Source organism: Neolamprologus brichardi, chromosome 5 (genome assembly GCF_056152115.1).
Source record: "Neolamprologus brichardi isolate AB-2024 chromosome 5, ASM5615211v1, whole genome shotgun sequence".
NCBI classification, from domain to species: Eukaryota; Metazoa; Chordata; class Actinopteri; order Cichliformes; family Cichlidae; genus Neolamprologus; species Neolamprologus brichardi.
In genome coordinates this window covers 7160551-7177049 of record NC_142108.1, presented here as the reverse complement: position 1 = coordinate 7177049, position 16499 = coordinate 7160551, and the positions used below count along the sequence as shown (strand labels likewise).

Genomic DNA, 16499 nt, shown 5'->3' with positions numbered 1-16499 from the left:
AGGCCTGTGTAATTGAATGATTCTTTCTTGAACTGCGCATTTTATAAGCCATAAGTGTCACGTGAAAGCAGATGAGGTGAAGCCCCAATAAGCTGCAGTGTTGTGGACGGGTCCCAGAGGTGCAGACGCTGTACCCCCTGAGCTGGATTGAGAATCAGTTTTACTGATAGTATTTTTTTTAATTAGAAAATCAATTTTACTGTAAGTGAAATTAAGCCATACACTTTGGTTTTACCCATACGTTATAGTAACAACAAGCCCATGGTAATATTATAGTTAACTGTAGCTTAGAGAATCTGACTTAAGAGTACAGTAATTTCTGAGTGCATGGGCCTGTGCAAGTCCAACACAAGTCAGACCTGGGAAAGTCGGCTTCCCCTCAGATATATGACTGTGGAACTTAATAAAAAAAAAGGTCATCGCCTGGTCGCAAGACTGGCTTTAAACCATAATCCCACTGAAGACCTGCAAACCAAACCAACGTACTGCGCGTTTATGGATATTTTCCAAACCGGTTCATGATATATATAGGTTTGAGTTCATGCTGTGCAGGTATTTTTGTTTTTTTTTTGTTTGTTTTTGAATGAAATATCACATCCCCGCATCCCTGTCAAAGTTGGCTGCCAATCCAGTCCTTCTTCTTTTGCTCTGCCTGTAAGGGTTGGGCTGGTAAAGACGTTCCGGACAGTCTAAACGTGGGTGGGGTGTAGGAGGGTCATAAGGCAGGTAGGCTGCTCTTTCATTATACCCATTTTGTCGAAAGCCGTCCTCCTGACTCCAGGTTCCCGCATACGTACACATGCGCGCGCGCACATCGGGGGTGTGTACAGTGAGCATCAGTGGCGCTGGCTGCTGTTGGACGCACGTACACACCGCCAGGCACTGCGCTCCATCAGACGGACGCCCATGATGAGAGGCTGCTCCAGCAGGTCCAAGCTCTCGCAGAACCAGGACAGAGCGGGTAAGAGGCGTCGATTTCCACGCTCCTCGGATCCGTTCGTTCAGCACTTTGAATTGTTCTCCTTTAACAGACAGACAGCGTAGGACGGCGAGGGGCAGCCCTTAAAGACGTAAACAAGAGTCGATGCCTGTTGGTGTGCTGGCGCTTTCACCTTTACCCTACATAACGGCAGCTGGCGACAGTCTCTGGGTTTTTCTCTTAAATAGTTGGCAGACTTATTTGGAACAGCAGCAGCTTCACAGCTACAGCCGGGCGGGTGTTTTAGAGCTGCTGCTAGAATAAAAAATAAAAAATAATAATAATAACAAAACGACAATGTTAAGATTTGGGCGCGTGCGTGCGACACATCTTCCAGGTTATTAGTGTGTGCCATCACCGGGCTGTGATTGCTGTCATGGCCCTACACTGATTCCTGTGGTGCTGCTGGAGAAGCTGATGCTTTGCGTTTTATGGCTGTTTGTTGTGACTGATCAGATCCCGCTGCGATGTAACCGCAGCCTGACGCCCGTGTCTGCTTCATCCTCGATCGTAATAAGCTTCGGGCTCCCCCACACTCCCCGTACGGCCAATGCCGACTTTACTACCAAGTGTAATGTTAATGTCCACTACTATATTAGGGAATGACTTGTCCAGTATGTTACAGGCTACAAGCGGTTAGCTGCAATCAGAGCCTGACAGCTGCTGGGAGGAGGAGGAGGAGCCCGGCTCAGCTCCGTTTCCTGTTCATGTTCTCCAGTGGAGCTTTTTAAGACGACACTGAAAAATGTGCGAGAACCTCCTGCCAAGCAGGAGTGTCAGTGGAGGATTGTCAGTGGCTGATTTCTCATAGGCCGTGTACAACTTTATGCAAATATCCTTCATCTGATGTTCTCTAGCTGACTTTTACGCAGTTTTGCGGTTTCTGTCAAAACTTTTTGCACTGCAGCATGTTTATTTGACAGCTGAAAATATAAAAATAAATCACGAGTTACTGTGCCATTTCTTCGTGGACCTGATGAACCTGACATATATTATAGTCTACTAGCAGACAGGGAATTTGAGCGTGTAGGGCCTATTTAATTAGAAAACCTCCATCAGAGCATATTTAGGTCAAGGGCCCTGTTGCTACCCCATCACGATCGACTCTGTGCTCGAAAATAGTATAACTATAACGAGAGGTGGGTAGGGTAGCCAAAACATTGTACTCAAGTAATAGTAGCACTACCTCAACATAGTTTTACTCAAGTAAAAGTAGCCGTTCAAGAAATGACTCAAGTAACAGTAAAAAATAATTTAGTTTAAAAGAAATGCTACTTTAGTACTGTGTAACTGATCATAACATCTGATTTAATGTTTAAAAATGAGATAATCAAACAGACACAAATATAAAGTTTAGTGCAAATGTTGGTGTTTGAAAGACTGAAAATCAAAAAACAACAACAACTTGACATAAACTGTAGGTTTGTGTCAGTGTCTCATGCATTTTTGATTAAAATGTGTTTATTATTCATGCAGTGAAGTTACACTGAGTAGAGTAGCGAGAAATTTTTCTCAAGTAAGAGTAGCAATGCTTCATAATAATATTACTCAAGTAAAATTAAAAAGCACAGTGCAGTAAAGCTACTCCTAAAATATTTTTTTTCCAAAGTACTCAGGTATATTTAAATGAGTAAATGTAATTAGTGACTACCCACCTCTGATTATAACACATAAGCATAAGAAGCAAACGCGAGAGTGTAAAGAGCTTTGAAAAACATATTAGGTACACCAGTGCAGTGATGTAAACTTTTTATACAGGTCTGATCAGGTCTGCATAAGTTCTGCCTTTGTGAAGCTTTCTGTGTTTAGTTTTTATGTTTAGTGCCTGTGTGGTGTGCTAAGGTCTCTGTCCACTGCAGGGGTTTTGCACTCCCCCAACTGCTTTACTCTGTTCACCTGAGATGAAGAGTACATGACCTAACATATTATTGTGCATATATGACAAAATTGGACTTGCAAAAATTAGTCACCAGTGAGATGTGTTTTCAGGCTGGTGAGTTTGATTCCAGTAGCAAAGTTTAATATACTAATAGACTGCAGACTTACAGATGAGGACAGATGGAGAGCAATACTGCCATCTCATGGACATTGTCAGGGAGTGGAGTGAAGTGTGTGAGCATGTGGGGAAAAAGTTGTTTGCCATATAAAATGTGAAAGAAAAGCAGATATTTTTCACTTTACGTTTGATGTAGTGCAAAAACTATGGTTTTTCGACAGGTCTGTTTGTGAGTATGAAAATAGAATAAGTGGACTCTGACTATGACTAATGAGTTGAAACTCAAAGCAGTGCTGTGGTGTATAATCCCACATAAGTGTCATCTTGTTGCTCCACACCTTCAAGAGTCAGGAGGAGTTAGGAGCAGCAACTAGTCATGGCTATCTCTTGGCCATGACCAGGCTAGTTGCTGCTTCAGGACTATTTACTGTTATTTTATTACATTTTACAGACACATACATCTGAATCGGGAAACACCAAACCCCTGTACTCAATTAAAACTAAAACATCTTTCCTAAACACACACACACACACACACAGTGTTTTTCCTGCTGACTAAACTTATGTGAATCAGGTCAAAGGTTAAAGGTGGAAAGAACTATGCTGAAAACGTGGTTGCCAGGTTGGACAGTGATGAGAGGAATGGATACAAGTGAAAGCACCTATTTGGCTACAAAGGGCTATTGAGGTCCATTTAAAGTAGAACTTTTAGGTTTTCATTAGTGAGTTTATGTAGAAGTTCAAAACTTTAAAAGAAGAAGAAGACAGCATGACTTTTACATACCTGATGTCTAGGAAATGTGTTGTTTATCAGTACTCCGCTGAGTGCATTTGAAATACAAACATGATATGGTTTTATGTGATAACACATATTGTTGAGTCTCCTAATCATCATACGTTTTTTCTTATTGTTTGTTTTAAGCATTATACATCAGTTTATGACCTCTCAGCTAAAAGTAAGCCTTTGTAATTACTGTCTTTTCAGCATTGATTGCTTATAAAATGGGTTCTGACCTTCATCTAAATCTCATTTATAAACCAACACAACTAGAGTAAATAAACAACACATGATCACTTGACCTTTATGAACACATTCACCATGTAACCCGGAGCTCTGGGGTATGACTTTTCCAAAAGCTACCTTGGATTCAAGCGTTCCAGTTAAGGATGTAAACCTGGAAATGTGAGTTAGGCTGCTCTCCATTTAAATACAAGCAAACAAAATTTGTCCTGACAGGGTCTGCTCTTCTCAAGAAATACTAGTTGTGTAAAGCATGCTTCTGTTGTGATAGCTTTTACAGGATCTTTGCCAAATTGTTATTAAGCTTTTCTAAAGACCTGTGCATTGATTAGTCCACAATAAGGTAAACTATACAACAAGAGAAAATTCAAGACTGGTGATCCACTCTTTTTTTTTTCTTCCGCCTGTCCCGTTTGGTTCTTTTGCATCAGAATTATTGTCTAAAGGCAAAGAAAAATGCCCAGTGGATTTACTTTACCAAATGGACCATCCTGGCCTTGTTGTATTGGTCTATTTGATTCACCTTTGCTTTTATTGTTTATTTTATTTTATTTTCGCTTGCTACACATGGGACAGACATGACTGAGGGAAGGAAAAGGGAGAAAGAAAGAGAGGTAGGGAAAGAAAAACAGTGGGGAAGAGGAACGGTGATAAAGGGCAAAAAACAAAAAACAAAAAGACAAAAAAATACATATATCAATCACTGGATCACCTGTTGAGAAAGAAAAAAGAGAAAACGAGCAAAAAAAAGAGAGCAATATAATAAACAACATCATCACGATAATCTATGTGAATATAACAGTAAATACTAAATATTGAATATTATTGTGCAGCATGTAGGATCGACAGCTGGTGATCCACTCTTGAGGAGTGAGTGTCCTGCAAAGTTCACACTGGGGGCATCGCATGCACTCCTGAAATAGGCAACAAAGTAGATAGTTTAGAGAAAAGGTAGTAGACAGTGTTCAATGGTTCAATAGTAACCTTATTGTCCCCAGTGGGAAATTGATTTGCAGTATGTCCACACATGAAACAACACACACACACACACACACACACACACACACACACACACACACACACACACACAAACAAACAGCCCAGAGAGAACAGCCCAAATGTTATCATCAACAAAGTCCAATGTCCAGTAGTGATGGCAACAACGCTTATGGTTTAGTGTTATTAATCATCACAATAGCAGCAGGTGTAAAAGGCACTCTATGTCTCTTGGTTACTAAGGTTACTAAGTCTGGTCTTATTGGTCAAAGACAAATTACCATGCCAACCAATGATACAAAACATTAAAATACATCCAATAAAACCTTTATAAAAAAGGGTCATCATTTCAGAATCTCCTTAAAAAGTACGGTCGTTATTGGACCTTTTTCACTGTAGCATCAAAATGTGACTCAAAGGACAGAACCTTATCAAGAACAACCCCTAATTACTTAAAACTATCCACCAGTTCAGTTGCTGCACCATGTACTACTGTTGGTGCAGGATGGGGGGATGGCTTCCTGAAGTCAATTACCATGTCCTTACTTTTCAAGCTGCTGATCTTAAGAATGACTGATCACACCAAGAAGCAGACTCATCCACAACAGGTCCAAAAGTCTAAAATCCCACGAACAATATTAAAATCCAGTTTAAACTGGCTAAGAAGTTTATAAGCTAAGAGATGTGGCTGGATAGTATTAAAAGCTGAAGAAAAGTCAATAAATAGGAGCCGAGCATGCGCTTTGGTCTCATCCAGATGGCGATATAGGAAATTAAATAAACTGACCCTAGCATCATACAAGGCCTGTTACTGAAATTATAATTATCACTTATTAATAAATGTATTAATTAATGAGTATTGGAGAAAGCATGCTATGAAAGAAGCCAATGCAAACAAAGTCTAAGTTTTCGCTCCGCTGATGTTACGCACTGCTTTTGGGACATGCTGTAGACGACAAAAATGATGACAAGAAAGCTGAAGTTGTGGAGCAAGGCAGATGTTAAACTTCAGTACCAACTGTGAAGCACAGTGGTGGAAATTGTGTTTTGAAACTCCTTTGCTGTCTCTGTGCCTCTGTGCCTTGCAATTACTGAAAAAACAATGAATTCAAAACTGTATCAAAATGTTTTATGGCAGAATGTCAAAGCAGCCCTTCGTTATGTAAAGCTTAGGAGAGGTTGGTTGGTACAACAGTGACCCAATGTCACTGTGAGCACTTTAAGCCAAATGAGATGCTGCTGAGGACCATTAAAAGAGGACCATTAAAATCAAGACCAGCCAGAAATATTTTTGAGCTTAAAACTGTTATTTAGAGGTGGGACAATGCAAATGTCAATGCTGCCATTGGTGCTGGATTGAAACTAGGGCAGTAGGATTTACACTAGTTCTATATCCTCTAGGTTCAGTATGTAGCGCACTGATTTATTTATCTATTTATTTATTTTGCGGAAATGAAAAAATAGACCTCAAATACTGCACTATAAAAGTCCCTGAACCTTTTTGTGTTCACTGTCACATCCATTTTACTTCTCGCCTATAGCACAGTGAAACAACAGAAGTTGACCCAAAGCGTTTTAGAGTTTCAAAATACACGAGAAGCTGAAAGGTGTGTCATTGTGGAGAGTAAACGTCACAGTGATTTAATTGTCATTAAAGTGTGTTCATAAAATGCAAACTGATCGTGATGCATGTCATAAATCATGACACCCTGTTAAATGCGCTGCTTTTATAGGTTAACAATATTGATATCAGTAATACTGGCCCCGTTATTATTAGTTATGGGGTAATCGGTGTAATTATGCAACGATTGTGTTTTGTGGTTGCGCAAAACATATAAAACTTACGTTTGACCACAAAATTGTTTTGCGCCTGTGCTGTGATCATTACGTCCAACTGCCGGTTGTTGGTATCGGCAGATCAGGTCACGTGACAAGTGGCACAGAGAAAGAGAGAAAAGAACGCTCGTGCCGTCTCCATCCCGCCACACCAACGCGGATGAAGCACCGGTCGCCTTCAGAGCAGCATCACGGGAAGAAGCCCCGTGTTCCTGCTGCCGCCGCGGCAACCTCCACCTCACCGCAAGACGGAATGGAGGACAAAGCAGCGACAAATCCGCGGGAACTCACGCAAAACCCCCTGAAGAAGATTTGGATGCCGTATAAAAACGGCCTTCCTGAAAAACACATTTGTCAACGGAAGGGTGCGTATGACGTGGCGACAACAGTTAGCTTGGATATATAACGTTTGTGGTCATATGAGTATCAATGGTTGTGCTTCACTGTTTCTCCGGAACCCTTTTTTCTCTTCCGCGCGTGAGCGCGTGTGTAGAGGCTTCCAGCCCGCCGTGAATAATGAGCGCTGGGTCAGTATGCATTAATATCTGTGTGGCAGTAGCTGCCGTTACCGCGGGGAGTACAGTTCACAGAGGTCAGACGTCTCTCTGCTGCAGCAGCCATCTGGTTCGCCACGCTTATGTAAGGACTCACATGATGCTCGCCGCACATGAAGGCTGCTCGTATCGAGGAGAAAGGACTGGTACGAGGGATGACCCTCTGTGTCGACCGCCGGTTGTAAACAGGAATTGTATCCCCGCAGTCATGCGGCTCATTCGCCGTGTGGCTGTGCTGCTGAGTTTTACCAGCGCGCCGCAACACGGTCAGGGTCTCCTCACTGTGGCCTGACTCGGAGAGGATTATTGGAATGAGCGGAGTTTAAAATAATGAGCATGTGGCGAGTGGTTGACTGCTCTCTGGCCCAGTCACCTGTGTACGCAGTGGCTCAGTGTGCTGGCTTTCTCCAGATGTCTGTTGCAGTAAAAGTGCTGTTTCACAAGACCCCCGATACATCTTACAGCAACTGTGACCTCTGTTATACTTCTGTCACTCCACGTTGTCAGGGTGGTGAGACTTTATCAAGATGAACGATATCAGCACCACGCAGGCACACACATTCTGATAATGCCAATCTAACGTTCAAATTATATCTTTATAAATTGTGTAATATGAAATATAGCATTTTAGAGCCAGTCTCCTAATCTAACCCCAAACCTGGTTGTTGACAGTCTTGATTGAGTAACTGCGTGTTTTTAAATTTGACTTTCGTGTAAGGGATCAGCTCAGGACTGAAGCTTCTTTGATCTCTTTCATTTCAGTATGTATGACCAACTGTCCCACACTCATTGTTACCGTGGGCCTACCTGCCAGAGGGAAGACCTACATCTCCAAGAAGCTGACCCGCTATCTCAACTGGATCGGAGTGCCCACCAGAGGTACATGTGCCATAGAGTTGAACAGAGTGTGTCAGATTTTAGTAAAATTATCCACAAGAGCAGAAGCAGCAGTGAGAGTGTTTTCAGTGCAATTAAATAGCTTTTGCCTCCATTTTTTTTTCTCTTTAGAGTTTAATGTTGGACAGTACAGAAGAGAGTTTGTAAAGATCTACAAGTCTTTTGAGTTCTTCCGTCCGGACAACGAGGAGGGGTTAAAGATCAGAAGGTAAGGGTGCTTTTGGCATCATGCTACCTTAACAAGTTATTTAATCACTAATCATGTAACATTTTATGGCCGATTGTCTGTGATTTTCACAGAAAGTGTGCTTCAGCGGCATTGAACGATGTGCGGGAGTACCTCACAGAAGACGGAGGCCAGGTTGCGGTGGGTCATATGTTAATTATCACACAGGCTGAGATATTTTCTTCAGCTCAGATACGGGGTGCAGTGCTAAAAAGCTAAAAAGCTCATATAATCTGTGTGTTACTACAGGTGTTCGATGCAACAAACACTACCCGAGAAAGAAGGGAGACCATCCTGGAGTTTGCGGAGCAGAATGGCTTTAAGGTAACCTGGCGGACTCAAAGTGAGGGTTTGGGTTTTGCTGGCGGTCACACTGACTCTGTCTTCTGTCTTCCTTCAGGTGTTCTTTGTGGAGTCTGTGTGTGAAGACCCAGATGTCATACAGGAGAACATAGTGGTGAGTGTCTGTGTTTGTTGGCACTGTTTTAACTCGTTAGAAGATGCAGGGCTCACTCCTCTGCTGTTGCTCTACTTTAGCAAGTGAAACTTGGTAGCCCGGACTACACCAACTGCAACACAGAAGAAGCAGTGGAAGATTTCATGAAGCGGATTAAGTGCTATGAAAACTCGTACGAGACACTGGATGAGGTTCTGGACAGGTGAGGTGGAACCTGGTGATGGTGTGTGTGTGTCCCCATTGCAAAACTATGGGAGTAACCGGCTTAAAAAACACATTTTCTTTTTGTATTTTATCTGTGTTCTCCCCTCAGAGATCTGTCCTACATTAAAATCATGGACGTTGGTCAGCGGTACTTGGTCAATAGAGTGTTAGACCACATCCAGAGCCGGATTGTCTACTACCTCATGAACATCCACATCACACCCCGCTCCATCTACCTGTGCCGCCACGGGGAGAGCGAGCTAAACGTCAAGGGTCGTATCGGAGGAGACTCGGGTCTGACGATTAGAGGGAAGGAGGTACAACGAAACTTTACAATCAAAGAAAAAATGTCTTCTAAACCCTTACCTGTCTTCCTCCTGACTGCATGAGCTATTGTGAAAATAAATAAAGGTTTTGTTTTTCTTCCTCCAGTTTGCTAAGAAGCTGAGCAACTTCATCCAGGAGCAAAACATTAGCGACCTCAAGGTATGGACTAGTCAGATGAAGAGAACCATCCAGACAGCCGAAGCCCTCAATGTGCCCTATGAACAGTGGAAGGTCCTGAATGAGATTGATGCTGTAGGTGGTGCTCTCTTGGCTTCCGCACATCACTGTTGACTACCTCTTTGTGCTTCTGTGTTGAAGTTTAACCCGTATGTGCATTTTAGGGTGTGTGTGAGGAGTTGATGTATGAGGAGATCCAAAAAAACTACCCTCTGGAGTTTGCACTAAGAGACCAGGACAAATATCGCTATCGCTATCCAAAAGGAGAGGTCAGTGGTTATTTTTTAACATGTGGAACATTGCTAATGCAGAGAGGATTTTCCTTTGTGGGTATAATGAAGTGCTTTTTTTCTTTCTGATAACCACAAACATGATCTAATTTGATCTTAATGGCTTCTGGCAGCCTACTCTGTGCTAATGAGCTTCAGCTTCTCAGACAGTCTCGGCTTAACACTAGATCACAGTAAACAAAGGCTTCAGCATTAGTCTGTGTGTGTTTAAGGTGCCTGCTGGTCCTTTCTCACCTTTAGTTCATTCCATTACCTCTCCATTAATCTGTAACAGGAAGATGGATATGGGCATTAGCTGGTTGCCCAGTCAGGCGGTGACATCATGCTTTCGGAAATGTCGTTAAATCCTATGTTAGTCTACACAGCCTGTATGGATTTTCCATTTGCTCAGATGTCATCCTGTTCACATGTGAATTAATTACTCTGCAGGATGTGTCAATGTCAAGTGGAAGTCTTATTTTAGACATTCAGTTTTTTATATTGTTTTGGGGATTCGCACCGTGCTTTCTGTCTGTGATTTTTGCCTTTTCCGTTGTTTTGTGCCACTCAGTCCTATGAGGACCTGGTGCAGCGGTTGGAGCCCGTCATCATGGAGCTGGAGCGGCAGGAGAATGTGCTGGTCATCTGTCATCAAGCTGTCCTGCGCTGCCTGTTGGCATACTTTCTGGACAAAACAGCAGGTCAGTCTTCAAACTGAAATGTCAAGAAACCTGAGAGGTGTAAGAGAAAAATAATTTTAGGAAACACAGTTTAGTGTAAAACACACACAACATTTTTATTGTAGATCACGTAGATCCTGGAGCTATCTGCTCAGTTTCATGTTCACATCTATTGAAGGCAGAGTGATAGATGAATTATTGTGCATGTCCAGTCCCCGGCTGCTTCCGCAGCTTCACATGCCAGACTAACTTTTGTGCACCTCACAGACCTTCTTGGTTGGGTTAGAGTCTTTAACTAAGATGCTGGATGAGAGGTTTGTGCGCTGACGTGTTTTGCATAAAGCTCATTTTTCAAGTGAGCAGTTGGAGACGTACGTGGCTGATTGACCTCATTTCTGTTTTTCCTTTATTTCAATAATTCCTCCACTTCAGAATTCTTCACTGTGTCACTGTCGCACACTCACACTGTACTTGAGGGGTATTAAAAACTGCCATATTGTATTTAGCGATTAATGGGTTTTTTCACCCCTCCAAAATAATGATCCACGATGAGTTTACTAGCAGACAATGTCCTTGCTGTTATTTTGAAAGTGACCTTGTTGTTAGCCAGATAGTCCACGATATCATTAGCAACCTCTCATGAGTGCAGCCTGTGACAGCAGTCTTTGTTGTGAGGCTGCACAAACTAAACTGCAGGTCCAAGAACGTGGAGTTGGAGTCCATGTGCTAGAAAATAATAATAATAATGGATTGCATTTATAAAGCGCTTTTCGGGGCCCTCAAAGCGCTTTACAATTCCACTATTCATTCATTCTCACATTCACACACTGGTGGAGGCAAGCTACAGTTGTAGTTACAGCTGCCCTGGGGCAGACTGACAGAAGCGAGGCTGCCATATCGCGCCATCGGCCCCTCTGGCCATCACCAGTAGGTGGTAGGTGAAGTGTCTTGCCCAAGGACACAACGACAGAGACTGTCTGAGCCGGCTGAACCAGTTACTCAATCAACACCGGCTCGAACCGGCAACCTTCCGGTTACAGGATGAACTGCCAACTCTTTGAGCCACAATGGCCCCAAAGAAAGCAGAGAGAACTGATTTGGACCCATTTTTTATTCATCACAAAATACTTGTTTACTACCTGATGAATCATATCTTTTATTAATTCATTTTAAAAAGTGCGCATGTGACTCCTTTAGCATGCACATGCACGAGTACTTGCTCCCACTATGAAAAGAATGTAAATATGTGAAAAGCACTGTGTGTACTTATACGGTGGTGCTCTAATGAACTCATCTTTCCATACAGAGGAGCTTCCATATCTGAAGTGCCCGCTACACACGGTGCTGAAGCTGACACCGGTGGCCTACGGTAGGTCCGCTGTCGTGCCAGTGTGCAATGTACAAACTGAATATACATCTGCTGCCACATAAACTAATCAAACAAACCTTCTTTCTGCACGCTTAGGCTGTAAAGTGGAGTCCATCAGCCTAAACGTGGATGCAGTGAACACGCACAGAGAGAGGCCAGCGGTGGGTAGCATGACACACACACGCACACATTAAACAGACACATACAGCAGAGCCTGCTTTCTCACAGGTAAGGTTGCTCACTGTGGTGCTTCTTTCTGATTTCCATGCTTCCGTAATCGATGCAGAGCTGGCTCGTTTGGCAGATCCTGTGTTGGTTACAGACAGTGTTGGTCAAGTTACTTGAAAAAAGTAATCAGTAACTAATTACTGATTACTTCCCCAAAAAAGTAATCCCGTTACTTTACTGATTACTTATTTTCAATGGTAATTAATTACTTAGTTACTTTTTAAAAACATGATTTACAACCTGAATAGGTGATAAATAGATCTTTCAGCCCAATTCTTCTTTTTCTGCATAATCCATCATACAAAATGTAATCAAATGGAAAAGTCTCTTTTTTTTAAACTTGTTTTATTAGTTTTAATCTTTTAACTTTATGCATCATGCAAAAATTTTATTATATGCACCATTCTCTGACTTGAAGAAATTTGTTTAACATTTAAACCTATTTTCTGCACATTCCAGCACATAAAATAAAATATTTTTTTGTTTTTACACTCAGTTTTTCAAATGGATGCAAGTAAAACACAGCAGAAAATAAATAAAATCAAAGACTCAGCGGTCCTGTTGCTCTATTTTCACCTGTAAAGCAGGAGTGGGGCAGGCGGAGGTGTGCCCTGGTGCAGGTGTGCGCAGAGTTTCTCTGTGAATTTCCCATTACGTCGTAGCTCACTCGGTGCTTGTTTAGGGATTTTTTTTTTTTTCACTGTAAAAAGAAGTTTTCTTCCGACGCAGTGAGCAGCGGACACTAATGTTTTTGTCACTTTTTATGGAATCAAACTCAAAGTAAGGTCAGTACTTCCACGCTTTAAACGCTGCACGCTCATACTCTCTCCGTACTCGATATATTATCCATTGTTGATCTGCACAAAGCTGTTGCCACGAACGTCGCACTCGCTTACGTCATTGTCATGAGACATTCTCGCAAAAAAAATCACGGTTTTAGTAACACAGTAATGCAGCGTGCTTACGGGAAAGTAACGGTAATCTAATTACGTTACAAGTAACACGTTACTGCCCATCTCTGGTTACAGATTAATGAAACACTGACTAACTGCTCCTCACATTCTCCCTCATTTCCTTTAGGTAAATAGTCCTCCAACTGGACCATTTTAACTGTTTTTTATTATTATTATTATTTTCTAACAGGAGTTGATTCTGAACAGCGATGAATTCTGCATAACAAATACTACAACAGTGAATGTTTTATGCTCTGCGTGTGTTTTATGGTTGAGCACTTACATTATTTTATTTTTTAACTTTTGCACTAGATTGGCAAAACCATAAATATGTGCATACAGTGGTTTTCATTTCTTCTTGATGCTGTCACACAAGTGGAAAAACAGATAAATCCACGTGGGGGGAAAAAAACGTTGAAACCTTAAACGTGATGCATTATTCCAAGTCTTTGACATGGTGTGTGCCCAGTGGATTTCATGTCTCCCTTGTGTTTTGATCCCTCCTCCTCTTTGTCTGTTTTTTTATCAAACAGAACGTAGACGTGTCGCGGATGTCAGAGGAAGCTTTGCTAACAGTGCCATCTCACCAGTGAGGCAGTACCCTCCCCTCCCATCACCCCCAACCCTCCCCCCTCCTTTAGTCCTTCATTACCCACACAGAACCCTTCAGATGCACAGTGTACCTTCAGGAAAAAAAAAATCCCTGACTGAGTCTCTTTCCACTCTTCATGTCTTCTATTCTTCCTTCTCTTGTAATAATAAGACGTGATGATGGTGGTAATCGACTGGAATCCAGTTTGTAATTTTTCATTTATTAATCCTGTCACGGACCTTGTGACAAGCTCATTCTCCTATTTTTGGAGAATGAATAAAAAAACAAAACAATCAAACAACAACAACAACAACAACAAATGAAGGTGTTTTTGAACTGATGCTGTACTCCCGACTGTGAAACAGTGACACTCCAGCACCTTCTGAAGTGCAATCAGTGAACACGTTGTTTATTTGATTCTGTCTGTTGAACTGATTTTTAACCACGTTAACTTTTAACGGTGTGCCATCACTTTATATGTTTGTTGATAGCAGTCAGGAAACTCTTAAGATTAGCGCTTTGTGACGTAGCAAAGTGGTGCAGTTTCTCTATATTTGCACATAAGCTCCTGTTTAATTTGTTAAGATGTCCTAACACTGTCTAATGAAAATGCTGGAAATATGAAATTACACTTTTCTTGTGAAACAATGTGAAGACTCTCACAGTGTTTTTCACGTCACTGATCAGAACTAAGAGGAAACTATTTCTGTTGACTGTTTTTAAATAAACTACACTTCCATATCATGTATCTTTATCACACTCTTTTTGTGCTTCATTTTAGAAAGCATGGCATGAATCTGCTTCACTCTTTGATATTAATGAATTGGCAAAGACTTAAAATGGGTGTAGAACGCTGACTTGGGTGTTTCTTACTGATATCAGAGGGAGATCAAACAAACGCTGGAATTTCCTTCGTATCTTCTGTGTACACATGAAACGTTCAGTGCAGTGCAAACCAGGAGACTGAGATCTCTCCCGGTCATTCATATGCAAAGACTCCACTGGGGTGAATAGCAAACAGCTAAACAAAACACTCACTGTGCCAGTCACAGATTTCTGTCTGCACTGACTTCACAAGGCTCTCTGATTAAAATTAAACAAAATAAGAAAGGAAATTTTAAAAAATCACATTTAAAGTAAAGAAAAAGTAGTAACAAGCATTTTAGGTTAGTCTCAGGTGCTGCTGTGAGGTTTAGAGAAACATGTACTTACCAACTTCCAGACACCAATTACTTGGCAGTCTGCTCACGCCAGTGACTGTCATGGTGATGGGGCTCTCCAGATGGTGCCTTGGGCAAAAGAAATGCAAAATGTCGTGGATGGAAAACTGATGGAAGAAGTCACAGCAGCAGCAGACAAAGGCATTAACATCCACTGACAGAGAGAAAAAAAAGGCTTTCTTTTTTTCACCCCAGTAAAAGAAGAGTCCTTGTTTTGGTGACTTCTGAGAAAAGTGGGCTTGTGTTGACGTATATTCACTCAGGACACTGACGCTGCTGCATTCCTTCTTCCAGAACGTGAACGTCCAACGTACGGCTGAAGACGCCTTGCAGACCGTCCCTCCTCATCTCTGATACCTCTGCTGGCTGGAACCCGGTGATGCTGAAAGCTGGACCTTCCTCCTTTTTCTTCCTTTTTTTTTCACCTTTCCAAATGTGCACAACCTCCTCACACTGGTGACCAGCAGGTTAATGTGTCTCCTCCTTCCTCCTCCACCAGCGCCATACACACACACACACACATTTCTCTGTTACCCCTTGTTTAAGTATATTTTTTTGAGGAACCTGCGAGTGTCCGGGCCTCAGTGTTCAGCGCGGGGCCCTCGGCATCGCTGTTCCAAATTATTTATGAATCAAAGTATTGTCTTGCACAGCAGGGAGTTAAACGCTTGGCTCACACAGCAGATTCCTGTCTGCCTGTTACTGTACTCGGTGTGGTTTCATTGTGTTGATTTTGCGCAGCAGTAGCACTAACACTGAAAGTTACTGTGATGTGTCTTGAAGTATTAACCCTGTGATTTTTTTTTCCCCGCTCCATGTTTTTGATATGCAACTGTAGCGTGCAATCATCATCGGATGTGAAGCTGTGTTCAGTGATAATGTGCAATTTGTAGGCTGCAAACCCACTCGGACAACAGCTTACTATTTTTAAAGTGCTGATTCAGTAATAGATTAAAGGACTGGGTCGTTAATTTTTAATGGTAAACAAGTAGCCATTTCATTTTGTAGGGCTGGCTGGTGTAATAGCTTTCCTTAGCTATGTGGTGTACTGTATCTGCTTGTACAGTGTCAGCTGAAACTGATGTTTTTATGTAAATGATGATTCCACACACGGGCCTTCAGTGAAATACACTCACATGCTTTCACTCATTTCTGTGGAGAACACATCAGAGCATTAAACATGCAAAACAGAAACAAAGAACACAATATTAGCTTGAAGGTGGTGTTGTGGGTTAAGATAAAAAAAAAATGTACATCCCAACTACACGATAATAAAGATGTTATTTTTTTAAGCCAACCACTCCAATCTGTCTTCTCACTTGAGATTTTTGTGACTGCATACCTTGTGATGGGTTTCTTTATGAGGGTTTTGTGCAGTACTGGTTCGTGTTGTGGTTATTTCTTGATAATGGGATTCTTTGTGGGCGGCGCGGTGGTTAGCACTGTTGCCTCACAGCAAGAAGGTCCTAAGGTTGACTCCATCATCTGGACGGGGCCTTTCTGTGTGGCCAACATGCT

The 16499-nt window shown here is 41.9% G+C and overlaps 1 protein-coding gene across 4 annotated transcripts; it reads left to right on the top strand.

The window, feature by feature from the left end:
• Positions 1-742: 742 nt before the first annotated feature.
• Positions 743-16278, top strand: pfkfb4a (6-phosphofructo-2-kinase/fructose-2,6-biphosphatase 4a). 4 transcript variants are annotated; one of them, XM_006784654.2, is made up of 14 exons: positions 743-961; positions 8145-8261; positions 8391-8487; positions 8580-8646; positions 8755-8829; positions 8906-8962; positions 9043-9164; positions 9276-9483; positions 9599-9745; positions 9835-9939; positions 10511-10640; positions 11926-11988; positions 12085-12149; positions 15276-16278. In XM_006784654.2, exons 1-14 carry the CDS (start codon positions 907-909, stop codon positions 15333-15335), a joined length of 1368 nt encoding a protein of 455 aa, XP_006784717.1. In that variant the 5' UTR covers positions 743-906; the 3' UTR covers positions 15336-16278. The 4 variants fall into 4 exon arrangements, with proteins under 4 accessions (XP_006784717.1, XP_006784718.1, XP_006784715.1 ...); XM_006784655.2 differs by lacking the exon at positions 15276-16278 and adding an exon at positions 13703-14509; XM_006784652.3 differs by lacking the exon at positions 743-961 and adding an exon at positions 6925-7193.
• The last annotated feature ends 221 nt before the right edge of the window (positions 16279-16499 follow it).